Raw genomic sequence first — 19,814 nt, 5'->3', positions numbered from 1 at the left:
TGAAGACTGCTTTGTGTCTTATCAAACTTAAAATTGCCATTGGCTATACTGCGGTTTATTCAGTCAGTCTCTTTTCTGATGTAGTACTTCTATCTAGCCTCTGGCTTAATGGAGTTTTCTTTATCTCAGGCCATGCAACCCTTTGTCTGGCCGTCGGGTACAGGCCTGGCACAGCGTTGGTCTGGCATGGGGAACTGAGGAACTCTATGGGATTAAGGCCCTGTCAGTCTAATCTCCAGCAGTGCTGTGACACAGTCAGAGCCTGGAGAGAAACAAGCTGACACAGTGCACTAAAGAGAGTGGGCCAGCTAATGTCTGCATACAGGACACATTGGTTATGGTTACTCGCACGCTTGCTCAACATGAGTTTTGTCTTATTGAGCCTTCATGTAAAAGCATCTGTTAGTTTAGATGCAAACATGGGGAATGGGACTCTTTGAGATGGCAATTTTTGTATGATGTTGAGAATTATATGAAAATGTAGCAAGCTTAAAATAAAAGGCCAAAAACTCTAAACTGTCACCTGAGTGTGAACAGAAAATACAGAAATGCACACTGAAAAAAATGTTATTTTATGTTGTTTTTTTGTTTTTGTTTTTGGCTGCCAGGAAAAAACTTAAAATAATGTCCGAAATTTCCTGTAAAAATAACAAACATTAAATTACAGAAATTTCCTGTAAAAATAACAAACATAAAATTACAGAAATTTCCTTTAAAATAACAAACATTAAATTACAGAAATTTACCATAAATAACAAACATTAAACTACAGAGATTTACTGTAAAATAACAAACTTCAAATAGCAAAAATTTCCTGTAAAATAACAAACATTAAATTACAGAAATTTCCTGTAAAATAACAAACATTAAATTACAGAAATTACCTATAAAAACAAACGTTAAATTACAGAAATTTCCTATAAAAACAAACTTTAAATTACAGAAATTTCCTGTAAAATAACAAACATTAAATTACAGAAATTTACCATAAATAACAAACTTTAAACTACAGAGATTTACTGTAAAATAACAAACTTCAAATAACAGAAATATACTGTAAAATAACAAACATTAAATTACAGAATTTTACTGTAAAATAATAAACGTTAAATTTACTGGTATTTTAAATTTACAGAAATGTCTGTAATTTAATGTCTGGTATTTTACGGTAAACTTCTGTAATTTAACAGCCGTTATTTACACATTTTTTTGGCACCCCAGCATTAAGTACAATAACAAGTTTTATATAGTGTATGAATGAGGTTTTGTACATACTGATGTCGTGATCAACTTAGAGTTTGTGCGTGCAAAATTCTGTTGTAGAGCGCAGCAAAAAAGGGGTGGGATTAAACCAGATGATTAGACATTAAAAAAAGCAAACGATTGGTCCATATTTTAAATTTCTGTCCAGAGAAGTAATGTTTATATCTTTGATTGGTCTCATGCAATCGTGTGATGTGATTATGCACCAAGCTTGAACTTCCAATGGAGTGAACTGCGAAATTTGTTGCACAAGCTTGTTTTCTGTCTGCCACATTCACATGCACATTAATGGAAGCCTATGGGGCGACAGGTGCAGTGTGACCCTAGCTTAAAGTTGTGTTTACTATATCAATGACAAAGTGGAATGTCTCTATTCGTTTCAATACAGAGCAAGTTATTTCCAGCGTCCCAAGCATTGATGATTGGAAGTGGGCATGTCAGGCAATATATCATAACTATAAGATTCTAACTGAAAAGCATTCACATTCTCATTACAACTTGGAAACTGTGAATTTTCTGTCAACTCCTACTTGTACCACCTGCAGATTCAGGTGTCAAAGATAGCAACCGATACTTTGGAAGGGCATGTCAGGAGCTTACAGGTCACTGCCTTGAGTGCCTAAAGACAGGACAGAGAAGTTCTGGTATAATGTCATTGGAATATAGGATTGACTAGGAAACTGTCAGTGGACTAAAATTATAAATCTTAACAGTTTGATTCATATTGTTATTAGTTTGTGGTTATGATTATGATGCAATAAGCAGTTTAGCCCTGCCACAGTTCAAATGACAGTTTTCACTGGATAATGTTTTTTTTATTAGGTCCACAAATTCTAATTTGTGATATTCAATGATTGGTTTGTCCCCTAATTAACATTTGATCTCCCATGAAATACCTCTAAACGATGTTTATGGGTGGTCTGCTATTTTAATAGTGGAACATAGTTCTAACTGATCTGTATATTTGATATTAATGACAACCAATGCATCAATGTAGTTAAATAGGTGTTTGTATCTAAATATAGCCTAAAAGAAAGTCAAATTAGACTTTAGTATGTACTTTAATAGATCCCAATGATCACACTCACACATAGAAGTTATAAAAGAACTGTATAACGCTTCATGATCATCCATTTGTGTAGGGATGCAAACTGCTTTTTTTGGAAATTTTTGCTGTTTTATATTAAAGTTTTTTTTTTTTGAGAATAGCATGTCTGTTAAAGTCCGTCACAGGTTGCTCCAGGTCAGAATCCATTTTCCCTAAAAACTAAATAATCTTGATTAATAAATGATGGAAATAAATATAAATGGTTCACGGAGGCATGTTTAATGTATTACAGAAACTACTGCTAAAAAAGCCAATGACCTGTATAATTTGCATACTGCTTGTATAATTGCTGGTTGTTCATATCATTGATTGATCTATTACATGGTTGATTAAATCCACAGAGCTCAGCTGTATAATAACACACTTTCCATCAGCTGCTTTTAAATGTTTTAAGGCAACTTTTGTGTCAGTTTAGAAGTACAAATATCCTTGTTTTACTGTTGATAAAAATACATTCTGATCACATTTCCTAAAGATTTTTCCAGACGCACCATTTACAAATAACGTTAGAGCACCACCATCAAAAAAGCCCATGGATGACTTCATAGTACCAATAAGTATACATTACTCCCTGGTGGTGTGTACAACATGCCTTAATGCTTTCAATTTATTCGTTTTAGCCATTTATCCCAAAATTTTAAATATATTTGATAATGATAGCACAGCTGGAGAACAATTCTTAAATTAAAACGCAATAATTAAATGTATCAGGATTAGTGAAGGCATGAGTTCTTACAAATATCCCCATAATGGTCAAAACATAATAATTCCACAGATAGCCGCAGTTCAGCAGAGTTTAGTTAAAACCCTGCTCCAACACACCTGGTTTTTATGTAAGCCAGAAGCATCTGATTAGCTGGATCAGGTGCATTTAATTAAGAGTTGAAGCTAAAAGGTGTGTTCATGCCATATTTGAATTATCGTAATTATGAGATTCTAACTGCAAAGCATTCACAACCTCATTACAACTTGCAAACTGTAAATTTTCTGCCAGCTCCTACATGTACCACCTGCATATTCAGGTTTAGCTGTTTGTTTAGGGGTTGATGTTGATGCCATAGAAATGCATAATCCCTGTCAGAGGATGTGATCAGGTCGGAGTAGAACATCATGTCCTGTCCTCTTGAAATTAATGGTAATTACAACATGGTGTGAATGCAGATAAACTCTGCTGGGCTATGTGTCTCTAGGAAGAGTTTGATGCTCATAGAATTTGTCAGTTATTCCTCATCAATAACAAATAGTTGCTCAGAGTGTGAGGAAATTTAAACTTTGATCAGAACTTTAGAAGGAAAATCACAAAGTGATGTCAATTAAAATTATTCATTTTATTAAAGAAAAAAAAAGTAATTTTTTTATTTATTTAATTTTTTAATGTATTATATTATTTTATTTATTTCTTATTTTATTTTACAATATTTTATTTGTTTATCTATGATTTTATTATCTATTTGGTAATTTATTATTTTATTTATGTATTTGTTAATTAATTTTTTACATTTATTTATTTCCTGTTATATTATTGACACTTTTGTAGTGTTTGTGCTTTGATTTTATTTAAGAATCTAAGAGTATTTTTCTGTAGTAAATATCCTGAGGGCATTTTATAAAGCAAAACTAAGCAGACTAAAAAAGTGCATCTGGGAACATTCATGTTTTTGTCAACAGTTTTGAGAAATGCATCAAAAATAAAGTTAAGTGAAAAGTGATTGCTCAGATTATGTTTGCAAAAATTCGATACAGATATTGTATAAACGTATTTTACTCATAGTGACAACAATAAATTTCTTTATTAAATGATATACTTATTATATTCTTATTTTATTACTAATTATAAAATAAATACCATGTGAGGAACATGCTTCCACAGGGTTTGTAGCATTATATTAAAAATGTATACAGTGAGATGAAATAATCAAGATTTTTTCCCCCTACCACACATGTATCATAATTATTTCATTACACAGCCTGTCCAGATAAACAGATGAGTCCTCCTAGAGGGTAAAAAATATATGGCGACACTATTAGTCACTGGTGTACAGCTGCTTTTAATAGTATCAAGCATTAATGCATTTCCCTCCACCAGTGACACACAAAGCAAAATGCTATTGAAAAGGTAAGCTATTAATAGACCACAAAATGTGAATGAGAAGTTGAAGCCCATAATGTAAAAAATAAAAAAGCATATATTTTGAAAAATTAAAGCTCAGACCTGACATATTTATAATGATGTGCAATACTTCATAGTGATGCAAATATGACTTAAAAATGAATCTTTCAGCTAGATCTATTCTGTATCATCATGCAATTTTTATGGTAACTACAATAACAGCACCACTGCTATTGTTCACAGGTAACTGTGTGAGAGGAGTCAGTTAAGATTAAATGCAAAGTACTTACATGTCACAGCCATGTCCATGTGTTAATACTAAAATTGCATTTGTGCCAGCGGAAAGGAATGAACCATCAATACTGTAGGCTGGTCACAGTGGCAATGATGTGAAATAATGCAGGCGACAGCAAATGCTCCTACAGCCAGAATAGTTCTCTCAAAAAAAAAGATCCAGTCTGCGTGTGGATATGAGAAATGAAGTAGTAGGACCCAATGTAGTATTTCCCATTGACTCCTTGCTGAAAGAAAGGGACTGCTCTGAATCATAAGAATGCTGCTTTGCTTATGTTTATATGAGTAAGCAGCACCGATTGGATGGATGCCCTTGTGGTGCCAGCCAATGAACAGCTGGCTATGGTCACATGGGCAGATCACAGAGGGAGAGCATAAGCAGGTTGGATGGGGGGGATGGGAGGACAGGACCAAAAGATAAAGGCTGGAACAAGTATCAGTCCAGCAAAATCAAATCCAATCTGTGTGCGATCAGGAGATCTGTGAGACACAAATGGCTCTGAGTGTGTAAGGGTTAATGTAAGGGGAAAAAAGGTGTGGAAGAGTCTAGATTCAGTGACATCGCTCTCTCCGGGGGAAAAAAAAGCCAGGGGTGTAGTCATTAGCATTCTGTTGTCATGGAAACGGGCTCAGTGTGGCCTGTTGGGCTGGTGGCGGGACTCGTCTACCCCAGTCTTAAACAGTAAGAGCCGTACGGCCTCGTCCTCTCACTCATTTTTTCGCTGCTTCACATCTTGGGCCTTCTTGACATCATGTAGTACGTAAGCAAGTCTGACAAGGCCACTTCAGCTGGGAGAAGATGCAGTGATTCATGGGTGTGGCAAGCCATTTTAGATTGGTTTGTTTATAATAGAGGCTAGTAAACGGGTAATGGATGAGCTGTACGCTTAAATGCCATTCTGGGTTTTTCGAAAGAACAGTTTTATTTGTATATAATTTCATTAAACATTAATCCATTACCCCCAAACAGTGGTAAAAGCAGAGGGGTATCAAGGAGAAGAGCTACTATTAGAACAAAAAGCAGTGAGGTCTAAAACATGAATATAAATGATAATTTGTTGTTTTTACAAAGTAACATAAGTCTTGCGAAGAGGGAGAAAATTGTCAGACAGGCAGGGGTCAAATCAGCAAACACAATCACAGAGATAATCCAAGAGCTTAACCTATAAAACGGTAGGGATGGCTGACAAGAAACTGACGTTTCGACACAGTGGCGAGATCCTGAAGCGCAAGTGTTTCAAAACACAGGAGCATGATCCAAAATGCCCAGGGGCCTGTTTCAGAAAGGAGGTTAAGGGCCTACTCACACTATGCCATCCGTACCGTGCCCAGGCCCGTTTCCCGGATTGTTTAAGAAGTGTGAGTGCGCTGAATCGGGCTAAAGCACGGTTCACTTGGCCGGCCCTGGCCCGGTTGGAAGAGGTGTGCCTGAGCGCGGTACACTTGGGCTTTGAAAGCCCGAAACTGAAAGCGAGACGTGACTTTTAAGAGGTTGTTTCATTCGGATTTATTAATCATTCTTACTGTTCAGTGATCGCAAACTTCCATAGTTTATTAAAGACGAGAACTCCTCACAGCATGACAGCTGCGCACCTTCAGCAGACCTCCTCATTCCTGCAGCACGAGAGCTTAATGATTGTTTATGAACACCAAAAGTGGCGGATCTGTCCGGTGAAATATCTGACTGCGTGTCACCGCATCCCTAAGGACTGTTTGGCGAAATATTTGACTGCATGTCAATGCATAACAAACGACTGAAAGGATATAACTAGAGAACTCTCCACTGTGCTACTGGGTGAGAGCGTATGGCAAGCCGTTTTAGCATCTCTCTAGCATATCTCTAATTGTCATTCTGAGTAGTGGAATTATAATTATGACTAGTCAAAATATAATTAGAGATATCTCTAAATATATTTATGGAGTCAGAACAAAGATTTAAATGCTAAAAAGGCTTGCCATAGAGAGCGCTTCTCACAGAACAGAGCAGCAGTGATGACGTAAGCGTGCCGAGGCCCGATATGGTGTGAGCGCGGGCCGTCGGGGGAGACGGGAGGGGGGACAAGCGTGCTTTGGCCCGGTTCGAGGCAACTGTACCTAGTGTGAGTACGGCCTAAGTAAAAACTCAGAGTATTTTAACCCTGAAATGAGAGAAACTCTGGGTTTTCCGTTTCAAAATGGCAGGTTTGTTAAACTCAAGAAATCAGGGTAAGTCAAGCCTGTTTCTGAAAGAAAGGTAACTTTAACTCAGAGTCAGTTACTGTGGTAACTTACTCTGTAAATCTAACCTGGTCCGGAGCAGGTTTTATTCTCTTTAGTTTCTGTCGGTCTCCTCCCCTTTTTTAAAGATGACGCGTATTTCTCGCCTGAGCCTTACATTTCCACACACCTATTTTAGAGCTCATTTTGGAGATGCCTATAAAAATGATTGATGGAAACGTCATGATTCACATAACTTTTGAAAATATGCATAATAAAACATGCGCATAACTGAGTAGGTTAAACTTTTATTGGATAAGAAAAGATGCGCATAAACTACGAAGTGCACTTAACAAATTACAGTATGTACATTTAAAAAAGTTTGTTAGAGATGATGATGAAAATGTGTGTAAATGGACAAACCAGCAGACTGAGCACACTGTAGAACATCTTAAATGTTGTTTTAGTCATTCTTAAATGCCTTAACTGTTTCAGTATTAGTGTATTTATTAATTACCTCCAAGCGTCTGGAGCGTGTCAAGTCTCTGCGTCTGGCTTCAAACGCCCCCACGTGTTCATTGTGTCAATTGTCTTCTGAGGCGCAAGAAATCATTGACGCAGCTTGTTCTACCGCAGTAAATTCTGTTTTTACTGTTGATATTTGCCGCAAGTTAATCAGGAAGTGACGATTGTGTTCTCTTTGACTCGTTGGATAAAACGCTGCTTTATTCGCATCTTTTAGGCGTTATTCCAGTTTTGCACAAATTTATGTAATAGCCTGTATTTTGATGGAAACACAGCTATTGCCTACATTTTTGTCACACAGAACAAAGTCACGTACGAGGCTTGTCCTTTTTTCCATAAATATTTAGCTTAACCTTCGACATGTACTATTACTAGATTAATGGGATTATTATTCTGTCTAAAAATTATTTTTAGCACTGCTTACCTTCTAAATGTCATATCAACCTCTATTACTTGATCAATAAAAAGGCAGACACACAAGTGCACTGTTAAATCTATTAAAACTGATAAACGTGTTTAAAAGTTTAGAAAAAAAGTATAAACGTCACACATTACATTACTTATTTTATTATACTTAAATGTTTAAATACTTTAAATTAAAAATTACGCATTAACTTGAGCAGCTGTTTTCCCATGCTAACTGTCTCTGTTTCACTGATGGTTGCTTCTTTTTAAATATATACACTATTTGCTATAACTTTGCATGAGCAGATCAAGTTCAGCTGGGGAAAGAAATGGTTATCTCTTTTTTTAAGATGTTGCCATGGTCACTCGTAATATCTGCGCTCCATTGATAATGCCTTTTTATAGTCACGGTGTGCGCGCTTAACTCTGAGTTGGTCTACTCAAAGTTGATTGACCCAACTCAGATCAGCTATTCTGAAATCTGAGTTTTTAATCTCTCGGTAAATCAACTCAGAGTTCAAGTTTAAACTCCGAGTTGTTTGAACCTCCTTACTGAAACAGGCCCCAGGTCATGTGACTAAAGTGTTTTTGAAACACCAGGTCACGTGACACAAGCAATTTAAAGCATTGGTATTTTCAGAAGCGTTTCGAGACCTGGCAAACTTGCGTTTAACTGTCAGGGTCAGAAAATAAATCTCTATCTCATGTAGTCTAATGGACCGTGCGTGTGCACAGGGTAACTGTGCTGTATATGGTCCGAATCTCGACTTGTACAAATACACTGAAATTATGACGATGTATTTTAATAATGTCACTTTTTTATGACTAAAACAAGACATATTTATTCATAAAGTGTTGATTGGGACCTCAGACCAGAGTCAAAACAAAACACATTACAAGAACAGAGCATTTAAAACCTGCATCGTTTAAAAACTGCATCAGCTAGCTGCATCTATCTGGATTTGAATGCATTATCTTGAAATGTTATTCAGCAGCTCTCACTGTGAACGTTCACTCTACAACGTGGGGTTTAATTTGCTTTGCCCATTAAAACCGGCAAAGGGTTGAGATGGGCGGCAAAGAATAAAAAGTAAAAAGCACTAACAGTCCAAAGATTAAAAATACAGGCAAAGCAATCATGGAAAATGTTTTTAAATTGTAGCAACAAACTAACAAGACACAGCTGTGTGTGTGTGTGTGTGTGTGTGTGTGTGTGTGTGTGTGTGTGTGTGTGTGTGTGTGTGTGTGTGTGTGTGTGTGTGTGTGTGTGTGTGTGTGTGTGTGTGTGTGTGTGTGTGTGTGTGTGTGTGTGTGTGTGTGTGTGTGTGTGTGTGTGAGAATGGTGTATGTATAAGCTAGGTAATCAGTGATCATGTCCTTTAGCTGTGAATAATCAGAGTAAACTTGAAACTGGTGTGTGAATGCAGGGTATGATGGGCTCTCAAAATGACCCATACAGATGATGACATTTTTTATATATAATATATAATGTGAATATAATGTGTAAAGATATAACAATGTTTTGTATAAAGAATTCTGAGCAGTGGATTTGGAGTGGAAGTCCACATGAAATCAAAATGTATTATTATTTTGCAAGAGCACAATTTTTGACTTAAGACTGAAAAACTTATCCAAAAGTTAATCAAAAAAGGTAATTTTTGTTTTGGCTGCTTTATGGCAAAAATTTTTCAGAATATTTTGTTCTGTTTAGCAGTAGACCGAAACTCATAAAAGTTTAGAATCACTTGAGTGAGTAAATGTGAGGAACTTTTCTTTTTTGGGTGCAGCTATACCATTGCAAAAGCTTTAAAACCTTGACTTGCAAGAATGTACAGTAGGTCATATTTGAATATAGAATTAAGCATTTGTCGTATGAATTAGGATAAAATATTGTAGTTGACAATACTTTAAATATTATGACAGTACTGAAAACTCATACTCTTACCCTCATGTTGTTCTGAGTACATTTGACTGACTTCATTCTGTGGAACACAAAATCTGTTTAGCAGTACTGTAGGTTCACCATTGATCATGTGGGGGGAAGACACTAAAGTAATAATAAAAAAAGCCAACCACAACTTATGTAAATGTTCCTCATAAGCAGAGAATGATTCCTCTGTTTGCTGGAAGCTCCATTTATTAATCTGAAAAGAGAAATGACGGAAAACATGATGAGACTTTTTAAAATATCAAAAAGGAAAGATTATTTTGTTTGTAACATGATTATTTTATTCTCCATGAAGGGCTGCATTCATATATTTAATTACATTTAACATATTTAGCTAAATTTTCAGCATCAATACTGTTGTCTTAATTGTCACAATCCTTCAGTCTAATATGTGGATTTATTGCTCAAGAAATATTTTTTATCATCATACATATTAAAAACAGTAGTCCTCTTTAATGTTGCTTAAAAAATGTACTGACCATGAACTTTCAAATGTTAGTGTCTACAAAATACTGCAAATGCTGTAATCCTACATATGTTCTTTTTAAGGTTTTAAAAATATTATGTCCAATAAGAAGCATCTCATCAAAATTGTACATTCTTAAAAGAGGGAATGCTGAATAATATACAGGTCTGACATTTTGCAAAACAAGAATAAAATAAGAGAGAAAATAAAACTCACCAATTTACAATATGCTGTGATGTATCTGCCATACAGTTTCAGACAAATTTTTACAGTGTCTGTATGTTTAATGTTCAGAAACCTCCTGAGCCTCTGGGAACTACTTTTCTTTACTTGTTACAGTGCTGCAACACAGCACTTTGTGGATTCAGTTCCTCAAAAAAAAAAAAAAAAAAAATCAGTTTCTGTTTTTCAGAACTTATCCACACAGGAAGCTGTGTTATATTTTTAAATGACCAATGGTACAAGTGGCCACATGAGAGTTTAACGTATACTCCTAATAGCAGGTTTAATTTAAAGTACTATGAACTACATTGTAAAAATGACTTGGTATTCTTATTTATTTTTTAAATGTTGAATCACATTAACTTTGAGTCACTTTAACCTAAAGGTAAAGGAATAAAAATCAGGATAAAACTAGGCATAGTTGGAAAATAAGACTTCAGTCCATGGAACTTACATACAGCACTTACATGAGAATGAGGAAGCTCACAGTGAGTATATAATCCCGGTTAAAATAAAAAAAAGACAAAAAACTGAAACAAAACACTGATTGTGAGGTTGCACATAGGATTATAAATATGCACCCCCCAGGGTCTGTTTATTTGGCCATGTTTCCTAGTGAAATTACAACATCGATAGTCATTTATTTATTCATTTACTTATTCTCATACTTATTCATTTTCCTTAGGCTTAGTCTCTATTTCAGAGGTTGCCACAGTGGAATCATCTGCCAAATATTCTGGCATATGTTTTATGCGGCCCAGTCTAGGAAAACACCCATGCACTCCTACACTACGTCCAATTTTAGTTTTTTTTTTTTCAATTCACCTATAGTGCATGTCTTTTGTACTGTGCTAACCTCTGAGCCACTGTGTCACCCAACAATGATATTCTTTCTCTTATTTTTTAGTTTATCTTGTATCAGTTATCAACATGTCAAGTGGATCAAACCTTTCATCAAAGTTGTCCTAAATCTATTGATCAACACCTATTCTTGTCTTAGGACAAATAAAAAAATAAATCTTTTTTTGATCGACTTCAAATGTTGACTACTGTACTTATTAAGCTAAATACTTGAAAAATTAGATATAAGGATAATAAATGTATTCATTTCCACCCATGAGGGCTGTTTAAATGTATCTTTGGTTAGTTTAATTACTATGTATTATTACATGTATATTGTGAAATTTGCAAACTACGTTTGTAAGGATGCAACAGACACATAAACTGTTGAATATGTGTTTAATGCATGTTCATGCATGTCATATCACTCCGCTCCTACTGGGATTAAAGTAAAAGAATGCCAATAAATTTAATAAAACTAATTATTGATGCAGAGACTGACATTAAATTCTCCCTCTGTTTTCGTATTCATTAAACACACAAAATCTAATTTTAAATACATTTGTAGATCTTGAGTATAATTATAATTTAGTTTGTATTTCATTTACAACATGACCCAGGAGCAAATCTCTAGCTAAAATAAATGTCACAGCTTTTTTAGTTAAAAAAAAATGTTCGTCATAATGTACTCAATTTGGTAAAATATATATTGAAGCATGACATACTGAAGTATGTGTATTTAAGAGTATAATGCTGTGAAGCGTCAGGTACTGACATGAGCTGCTTGTGCATCAAAGCAGAGCTCAATAATATTTATGATATATTATAATCAAATCAGACCGTTCCATATACATTTTTGGACATTTATTTTACTTACCCAAGCCACATTCTTTCTAGATATCAGAGAACAATTTAACTCACTGAATCAATGTATTTGTGGTAATTTTAAAATACATTTAAACTTACTTATAACTGTGTATATAACTTAAAGTTAGTAATGTTTAATGAACTTATTATTAAATTAGGATTAACAAAAACATGTTCTTATGACTTAATGATCATTTTCTTTTGCAGTGTATAAATTCAGCTTTAATTAATATGAATTTCTCTTAAGTCCTTTGAATGGTTTGATATGTGATGAAATATTTGCAGAGCAAAACCTCATATGCAGCAGCTTTAGTGCTGAGGCTTGTGCCATTAAAAGCCTCCAGCAGCCCCTGACCAGACTAATGTTAAATGCATTGTGAAAGATGTCACCTCTCATTTGATGAATGTAGGACGCAGAAACACCACTGCACAGCATTAATCAACTCGCCCTCCTAATGAGTTACTCTCAAAACTCATAATAGGAACAATACAGAGGAATTATGTAAGGTGGTTTATGTAAGAACGCTGACATCTGCCAAATAGCGCACCGCTGACCACCTCCGTCTCACATCTTTAAAATTCTGCAAGCCTCTAATTATCCGTGCTTCACATTCTGAAACTCTCTCACACAAGCACACATAAAATCTGTAGTTAGTTTTTTTTGTGTTTGCTTTAAGATCCACCATACTTGTATCAAAATATTGATTTACGTCTGATTTCTTTACGTTGTATTCTTGCGCTTTACCAGATTACCTTATCTGTAAACATTCATGGATTCAGAGCAATTGAGATCTTCCTTTGCTGCTAAATTGAAATAGAATGCAGGGATCCTTGTTTCATGCCAGATTTCAACTGCATTGATTTATTTCTATTGTATAATTTCAGTGATTTGAACCGTAGCTTTGTGAAGTTGTTTTTACATAAAACTGTCACAGCCACCAGCGATCTAACCCATGCAGATCGCTGGAGAACTACAAATCTGCCAGCAATAAAACTACAAGGTCCAATCATGCACTGCACACACACACCGGTTCCTAATCCTGTTTGATTGCAAACATTCACAGCTGAAGCTGCTCATGGACTAATTACAAGACACACAAACACACAAGCTGCATCCCAAATCGCATACTTATGCACTATTCTATACCATTTTGTAGTATAAATAGTTTAAGTAGTATGTTCACACTGAAAACTATAAAAATAATAAGTGCACTTTAATTACCCGGATTCACTCATTCAGCCAGTAAAATGAAGTGTGGAATATTGGAAACTTCACGCACTCAACGACCACAGGTTTGCTCACGTAGCGGAAGGGGCAGAGCTATGTTGGATGACTTTATTTATTTTGGATAGTGAAAGCGAAATTCTCCTACGAGAGTGATTATAGCACCTCCCGATGGTGAATGTGGTTATACTCATGGCAGTAACTATAGTTTGGTCGTTTATTTCAATGATTTGGCAACTGACAAACATCATCAGGGAAACGTTTGAGTTTCCACTTAGTAAAAGAACATTAGAGCTCCATTTAGGATGACAAACATACATACACTATGCTGTTGAGTGTTGAAGTGCATAAGTACATAGTGCATGAGTGCATGGTGTATAGTGTGCCATTTGAGACACAGCTACAGACTTTTCTGAATCTTGTTATACTGGTTATACTGTGTTTGACCGTTGCTTGCCTGACCATTTCAGCATAATAAACTCTGCATTTGGATCCTCAATTCCCTTGTCAGCACCCTCGTTCACAGCATCTATGCAAAGTCATGATTACTCATGAGATTTTTTTTACCTCACAAATTTTCAGCACAAATTGACATTTAAAAAAAAATCTGAGGAAGATACAATGGAGACAAATTTTGTGACAAACATGCGGTGCATTCTATATCATTTATACTTAGAGGCAGAAATTTGCCTCATCTACACATTTTCATTGACTTAGTATATAAGCCACCCATGCGAATACTTAATTTGTATTTGCTGTGAACCCAGCATAATGCTAACCCATGAAATGCATAAATAACTTGCAAAACAAAAATCACAGAAAGGCTTAAAGGGGTGGACCACTTCGATAACATATTCTAAACTTTAGTTGATTTGTAATGTAGCCGAGTGAGTATAAACAACATCTCTGAATGTAATATGCTCAAAGTTCAATGCAAAGGGAGACATTGGCTTTTACGGAGTTAGCTTAGCAAAGCCTACAGCGAAGGTAGTGCTGTCGCCTCACAGCAAAAAGGTCGCTAGGTCACTGGTTTGAACCTCGGCTCAGTTGGCATTTCTGTGTGGAGTTTGCATGTTCTCCCTGCCTTCGCGTGGGTTTCCTCCAGGTGCTCTGGTTTCCCCTACAGTCCAAAGACATGCGGTACAGGTGAATTGGGTAGGCTAATTGTCCTTAGTGTATAAGTGTTTGTGTGAATAAGTGTGTGGATGTTTCCCAGCGATGGGTTATGGCTGGAAGGGCATCCGCTGTGTAAAAACTTGCTGGATAAGTTGGCGGTTCATTCCGCTGTGGTGACCCAGGATTAATAAAGGGACTAAGCCGACAAGAAAATGAATGAATGAAAAGCCTACAGCGAACAAAAGTTTGGGGACTACAATAAAATACATCCAGGCTATTGAGATCACTAACCCTTTAGGTTATGCGCATTTATCACGCACACACACTCTGCGCAGACAAGGGACATGGCCAAAGGTCCTGTAATGTTATAGTAGAGAGCTAAAATGCCGTCCATTTATTTATACAAAGCTTCTTCTGTTTCTGTATTTGGGCTTCCAAAGGACACGACACAAAGAGAGAAAGGCTTGCCATTCAATTTTAATTAGGTTCCAGAGAATTATAAAAAAAGATATAGCTAGTATTAGACAAAGGACAGCTTCCAGAATCTCTCAAAATACCTGTAAATGTACCTCACAGTACCTTCAAAGTAAAAAAGTGAACCTTGACGGTACTAATGTCTACCTGTACTTTTTTGAAGAAAAAAAATAAAGTACCACCCAAGTGACATTTGCACCATTATTTAAGAGTGTGGACTGTTTTTGTTTTATGTGCTTCATTTGTTAGTGTTATATTTTTCATATTTGCTTTGAGTACTTCTGATAAAAAGTAACTTATTTGGTATTCTGGATTCTGTTACACTTATCCTTGTGAAATTCTATCTTTTATCTCTGTGGATTTGTGGGTCTTCCTCATGGGTTGCTGAGGATTTTTTTGGTCAATGAAGTAATTGCATTGAGCTTTGTGAAATATTCATTCTATACTTTGGCTTCTCAGCTGTTTTGGGCCTCTGAATGTCTCTTGTCACTTTAAGGTTTTCTGGATTTGTTTAATAATTCAGACGTTTTGCAAGGATGCGGGCAGCACTTTCTCTGTAGAGACTCTGTACTGTAAGGGTTTGAGTGTTACACCACCTAGAGCCCTAAAGCCCAGCATCTTATTTATTTATTTTGTTTGTTGTTGCAATTTCAGACTTGGAGTTGGAATTAATTAATACTATGGTTCATACGGTTGTAATGGTATGGTTTTTATCTGAATAATAATGTTGTTAAGATTTATATTAAATTATGTTCAATGAAATACATAATTAATATATCCTCGATAATAAAAGCACAGGTTTGGTTTAAAATAAACATATCATTTAGATGTATAATGTTTCTTATGTATATGATACACACACACACACTTTTAATTTACTTTTAATCTAAAGTCTTTTTGTTACGAGTTTAAATTCACACTTATCACAGATGTTTAGATTTATATTATTGCATGTTTAGATTTTTTATGTTTTATTTTTGCTGTGTGTGTTTGCAATGTAAAAAGCAGGGTTCTTTGCAAGTTTACTTATAAAATTTAAGTGGATTGAACCGAAAACAATTAAGTTGTTGCTTAAGTTATCTCAAGAATTGTGTTTCAGATCAATTGAGATTAGTTTGAACAAGCAGCAAAATATTTTTTTGTGTGTGTGTACAGGAAAGACATTTTCTCAATGTTAAACAAGGTGATTGAACGTGCTTTCAATGTGTGTGCTTATTCATTAATTATTACTTAAGCAAAACATGGGTTCTTCCACGGCAAACAGTTTTCATGTGGGAAAATCCAGGGATTTTTGGGGAAAAAAATGTGCTTGCATGTAAACGACAAATCATCTGCTCGTCTGCTCAGTGGCATGGAAAGCAGAAAAGGTTTTTAGGGAGTTCATCCATGGAGCAGTAATGCGTCTGCTCTGCATCTCAGAGTTGGCTTACATAAGACTCTTTTACTTCTGGTCACTGCACATGTGAGTCCCTCTGCTCTCCTTAAAACCGAAGCATTACATCAGTCTGAGCTCCTGCTGCAGGACAGAGAGTGGGTGCGCTTACAGGGGCATCAGCAATCAAATTATTTACCTTATACTAAACAAGACAATATTACGATTCAAGTGTTTACATCAATCTGTTTTAGAACATTGCTTTCAACATTAATGTTTTACATGTTACAGCAGGGGTTTTTCAAATGGAGGCTCCCAGGAGGTCGCAAGTGGAAAAAAATGAATAAATGATTTAGTTAATGAGATAGAAAATGATGTATCAATAAATACAAGTCTTTTAGAATAAATTAAACAAATAAATGCCTGGTTTAAATGTATACATGTTAATTATTAGAAAATAATTAATACAAAAATAATTAAATATGTTTCAAATAAATAAATGAACCAATTTTTTGTTTAAACGAGTGAACATTAGAACAAAAAATAATAATAATATTCAAATAAACATAAATAATAATGCTAATAATATTTCATTATATAATTTAGGTGCTGTATATCAGTGTTTTTCAACCACAGTTCAAGAGGACCACCAGCTTAGCATATTTCCATATCTCTTTAACCAAACTCACCTGATTCTTATCATAAACACATTAGCAAAGACTAAAAGAATTGTAATGGGTGTGACAAACAAAGGAGACATCCAAAACCTGTAGGGTTAGTGGTCCTCCAGCAATGTGGTTGAGAAACACCGCTGTATATGTATATAGGCCTTCTGTATTTAATAATTATTATTATTTTTTTTTTATATAGGGAGTTCTTCTCATAAGAATGACCACGGGGGTCCAGAGCATTTAAAAGATTGAAAACCCCCGTGTTATAGTGTGTATGCTGATAAGTCATTACATCCCCACACAACGCCATCTGTTCATTTTTAATTTTACAAAAGCTTTAGCGCAGATAGGTATTTAAGCAGGCAAACAGACGCCAGTGGATATACCTTTTACAAAATACAATCAATTATCAGTTTTGGTGTGATTTAATGTGTAAATATCTATAATGCACAAAGAATGCAAAATAGTAATGTTTTTATTTAAATAATTATTATTTTAAAATTATGTATTCAATTTTCAGGCAATACGGATATAACAACAACAAACAAGTGAACAAAATGGGGGATAAAAAATTGTGTGATATTAATGTGATTAATAATAATAATAGTTTAAAAAAAGAGCAATAAAACTACAGATAATGCATATTCATGCGCCACAAACCTTCACAAGATCTGACCTCATTAAATCAACCCTCCGAGTATGGAGGTTATGTTTCAACCCATTTGTAACAAAAAGGGATCCCACCTCTCATGAAATAAAACATCTTTACCGTGTAAAACACAAGTTAAGAAGTCCAGTGGTACATATTCAAGTATTACCCTGTGCCATAAAGTCTTTGTAGGAGTTTGGTCCGTTATCCAGTTTAGGAGTGCAATGTTTGTTCATATTAATCTCATCGTATATCCCAAGCAGCAAATGCTTTGGGTCACCAATATTAATAGATAAAATGACAATAATTTCTTGTTGAATCATGGCCCTGAACTTTTGCATTTCTCTGCAAAGCCAGAAACAAAGGTCTCCCTCCTCTGTTTTACATTTCAGACGCATTGGTGATAACTCCTCTTTAAACTTGTGCCTCTTTGAGGGAGAGATGTGATTGTAGAATTTTCAGTTGCATTGCTTTTACTCTGTTACATACACTTAGGGACATTGCATTTTTCCAAGCTTCCTCCCATTGATTATCTGTGATTTTTTTTTTTTTTTTTTTTTTTTTTTGCTTTTTAATTTTGATTATTAACTTTGAGTATGACTTTAGCTGGATGAAGTTAAATAACGGAGTTTCGATAGATACTTAATCAGAGTATTGCCTTGATGTTAATTTCAGAATATAGTTGTATATGTAAACAAATTTAGCCACTGGAAATGTTCACACAGCATGATCTTTGTCTGATATCTGCTTCACATTACCATAAGGCTTTACTGTCATCTAAGCAGTTTTTTTTTGTATCCATTGTTTTTCTCCTTTGCAATAGGTGAGTGGTTTTGTAAATCGTAAGTGGCAACAGATTTGATTATTTTTTGCTCTCTGTCTCACGCCAGTGGACCTTGACATTGGGATGAGATGGGAAGTCATTTCCAGCAGCCTCACCTGTGACACATTATAAAACACACTCACACACACTCACAGACGGCTGCTGTAACAATGACCCGGTGTTTGACAAGGGCACACCTGCTCACTTCACACTGTGACGTCACAGCCTATTTCTGGAGCGAGACACTGTCGACACTGACCTCTTCCTCCATTCGGGAAACAAAACACAACTCAAGTGTGCAGCTTGAATAAATAAAGGAGCTTTGAACAGGTGCATCACTGTCAGAAACAAAGGCCATTATTTAGCTGCTTGGATATACAGTACACTTAAACTAGTGCAAAATAGCTTCTTCTTTTTCATACTTAGCCCTGTTAAATGTGTCCTGTTGATACTTTCAACCAAAAATATTACCATTCCCTCATTAATTACTGTGCTGGATCATCTAGTAAATATTAGTATTTAGGATCCATAAGTTAATGTCTAATCATTTATCTTCTTTAAAATTGTTGTTGCCATAGAAACATTCTGACAGTTAGAATCAGTTAATTGTCTCATTTAAAAGAACACCTTACAAGACGACACTTACAATCCACTCATCCTGTGATCTGTAGAAGCATTGTCTGTAAGTTTATTATATATTTGTATTTACTTTTTATCTCAGATATTAATGTTATGTACATAGATAACTAAAGCTCATTCTATGTACATCTTTTTACATAGTTTCACTCTGTTTCAACATACTCAATGTGGCATAGAATAAAGCAGCATTCTCCCACAATCTCACGTGTTGGAATTCACCAATAGTGCTTGTCTTTGGACTATGGGGGGAAACTGGAGCACCCAGAGGAAACCCACATGAACACAGGGAGAACGTGTAAACTCCACATAGAAATGCCACTGACCAAGCCGTTGCTCGAACCAGCGACCTTCTTGCTGTGAGGCGACAGCACTACACACTGTGCCACTGTGTGCCAATTTAGAGCTTCAAGAGCAATTCAGTCTCATTCAAAGTCCAGAAAGGTATCAAAAAGATAAAAGAAAAAAAAAAAAACAGTGTCAAACATTCCATGTCTTCAGTGGTTCAGGAAAATTATAAAGAATTCTCAGTTTCTCCTCAATGTCAGTGAAGGATGTGCCTGTAATAGCACCGATTTACCCCCTATGCCCACATGTAACTTCC

The 19,814-nt window shown here is 35.4% G+C and overlaps 2 protein-coding genes across 14 annotated transcripts in view; one reads left to right on the top strand and one right to left on the bottom strand.

The window, feature by feature from the left end:
- Positions 1–19,814, top strand: part of fxyd6l (FXYD domain containing ion transport regulator 6 like) — a 45,534-nt gene that overhangs the window by 5,872 nt on the left and 19,848 nt on the right.
- Positions 1–19,814, bottom strand: part of si:dkey-56f14.7 — a 51,198-nt gene that overhangs the window by 22,028 nt on the left and 9,356 nt on the right. For 2 of the 6 annotated variants that reach the window (XM_087287064.1, XM_087287062.1), the window contains exon 1: positions 4,772–5,023. Coding sequence is in view for 4 of the 6 variants with exons in the window: in XM_087287060.1 (XP_087143186.1) it covers positions 9,847–9,882 (36 nt within the window). In the remaining 2 variants the exon portion in view is untranslated. Of the gene's footprint in view, positions 1–4,771; positions 5,024–9,846; positions 9,884–9,974; positions 10,046–10,531; positions 10,687–18,727; positions 18,913–18,996; positions 19,165–19,814 lie in introns of those variants that run through there. The other 4 variants (XM_087287060.1, XM_087287059.1, XM_087287061.1 and 1 more) reach the window with 4 other exon arrangements.

Source organism: Danio rerio, chromosome 16 (genome assembly GCF_052040795.2).
Source record: "Danio rerio strain M-AB ecotype USA chromosome 16, GRCz13ab, whole genome shotgun sequence".
NCBI classification, from domain to species: Eukaryota; Metazoa; Chordata; class Actinopteri; order Cypriniformes; family Danionidae; genus Danio; species Danio rerio.
This window is presented reverse-complemented; position numbering and strand designations above follow the sequence as displayed.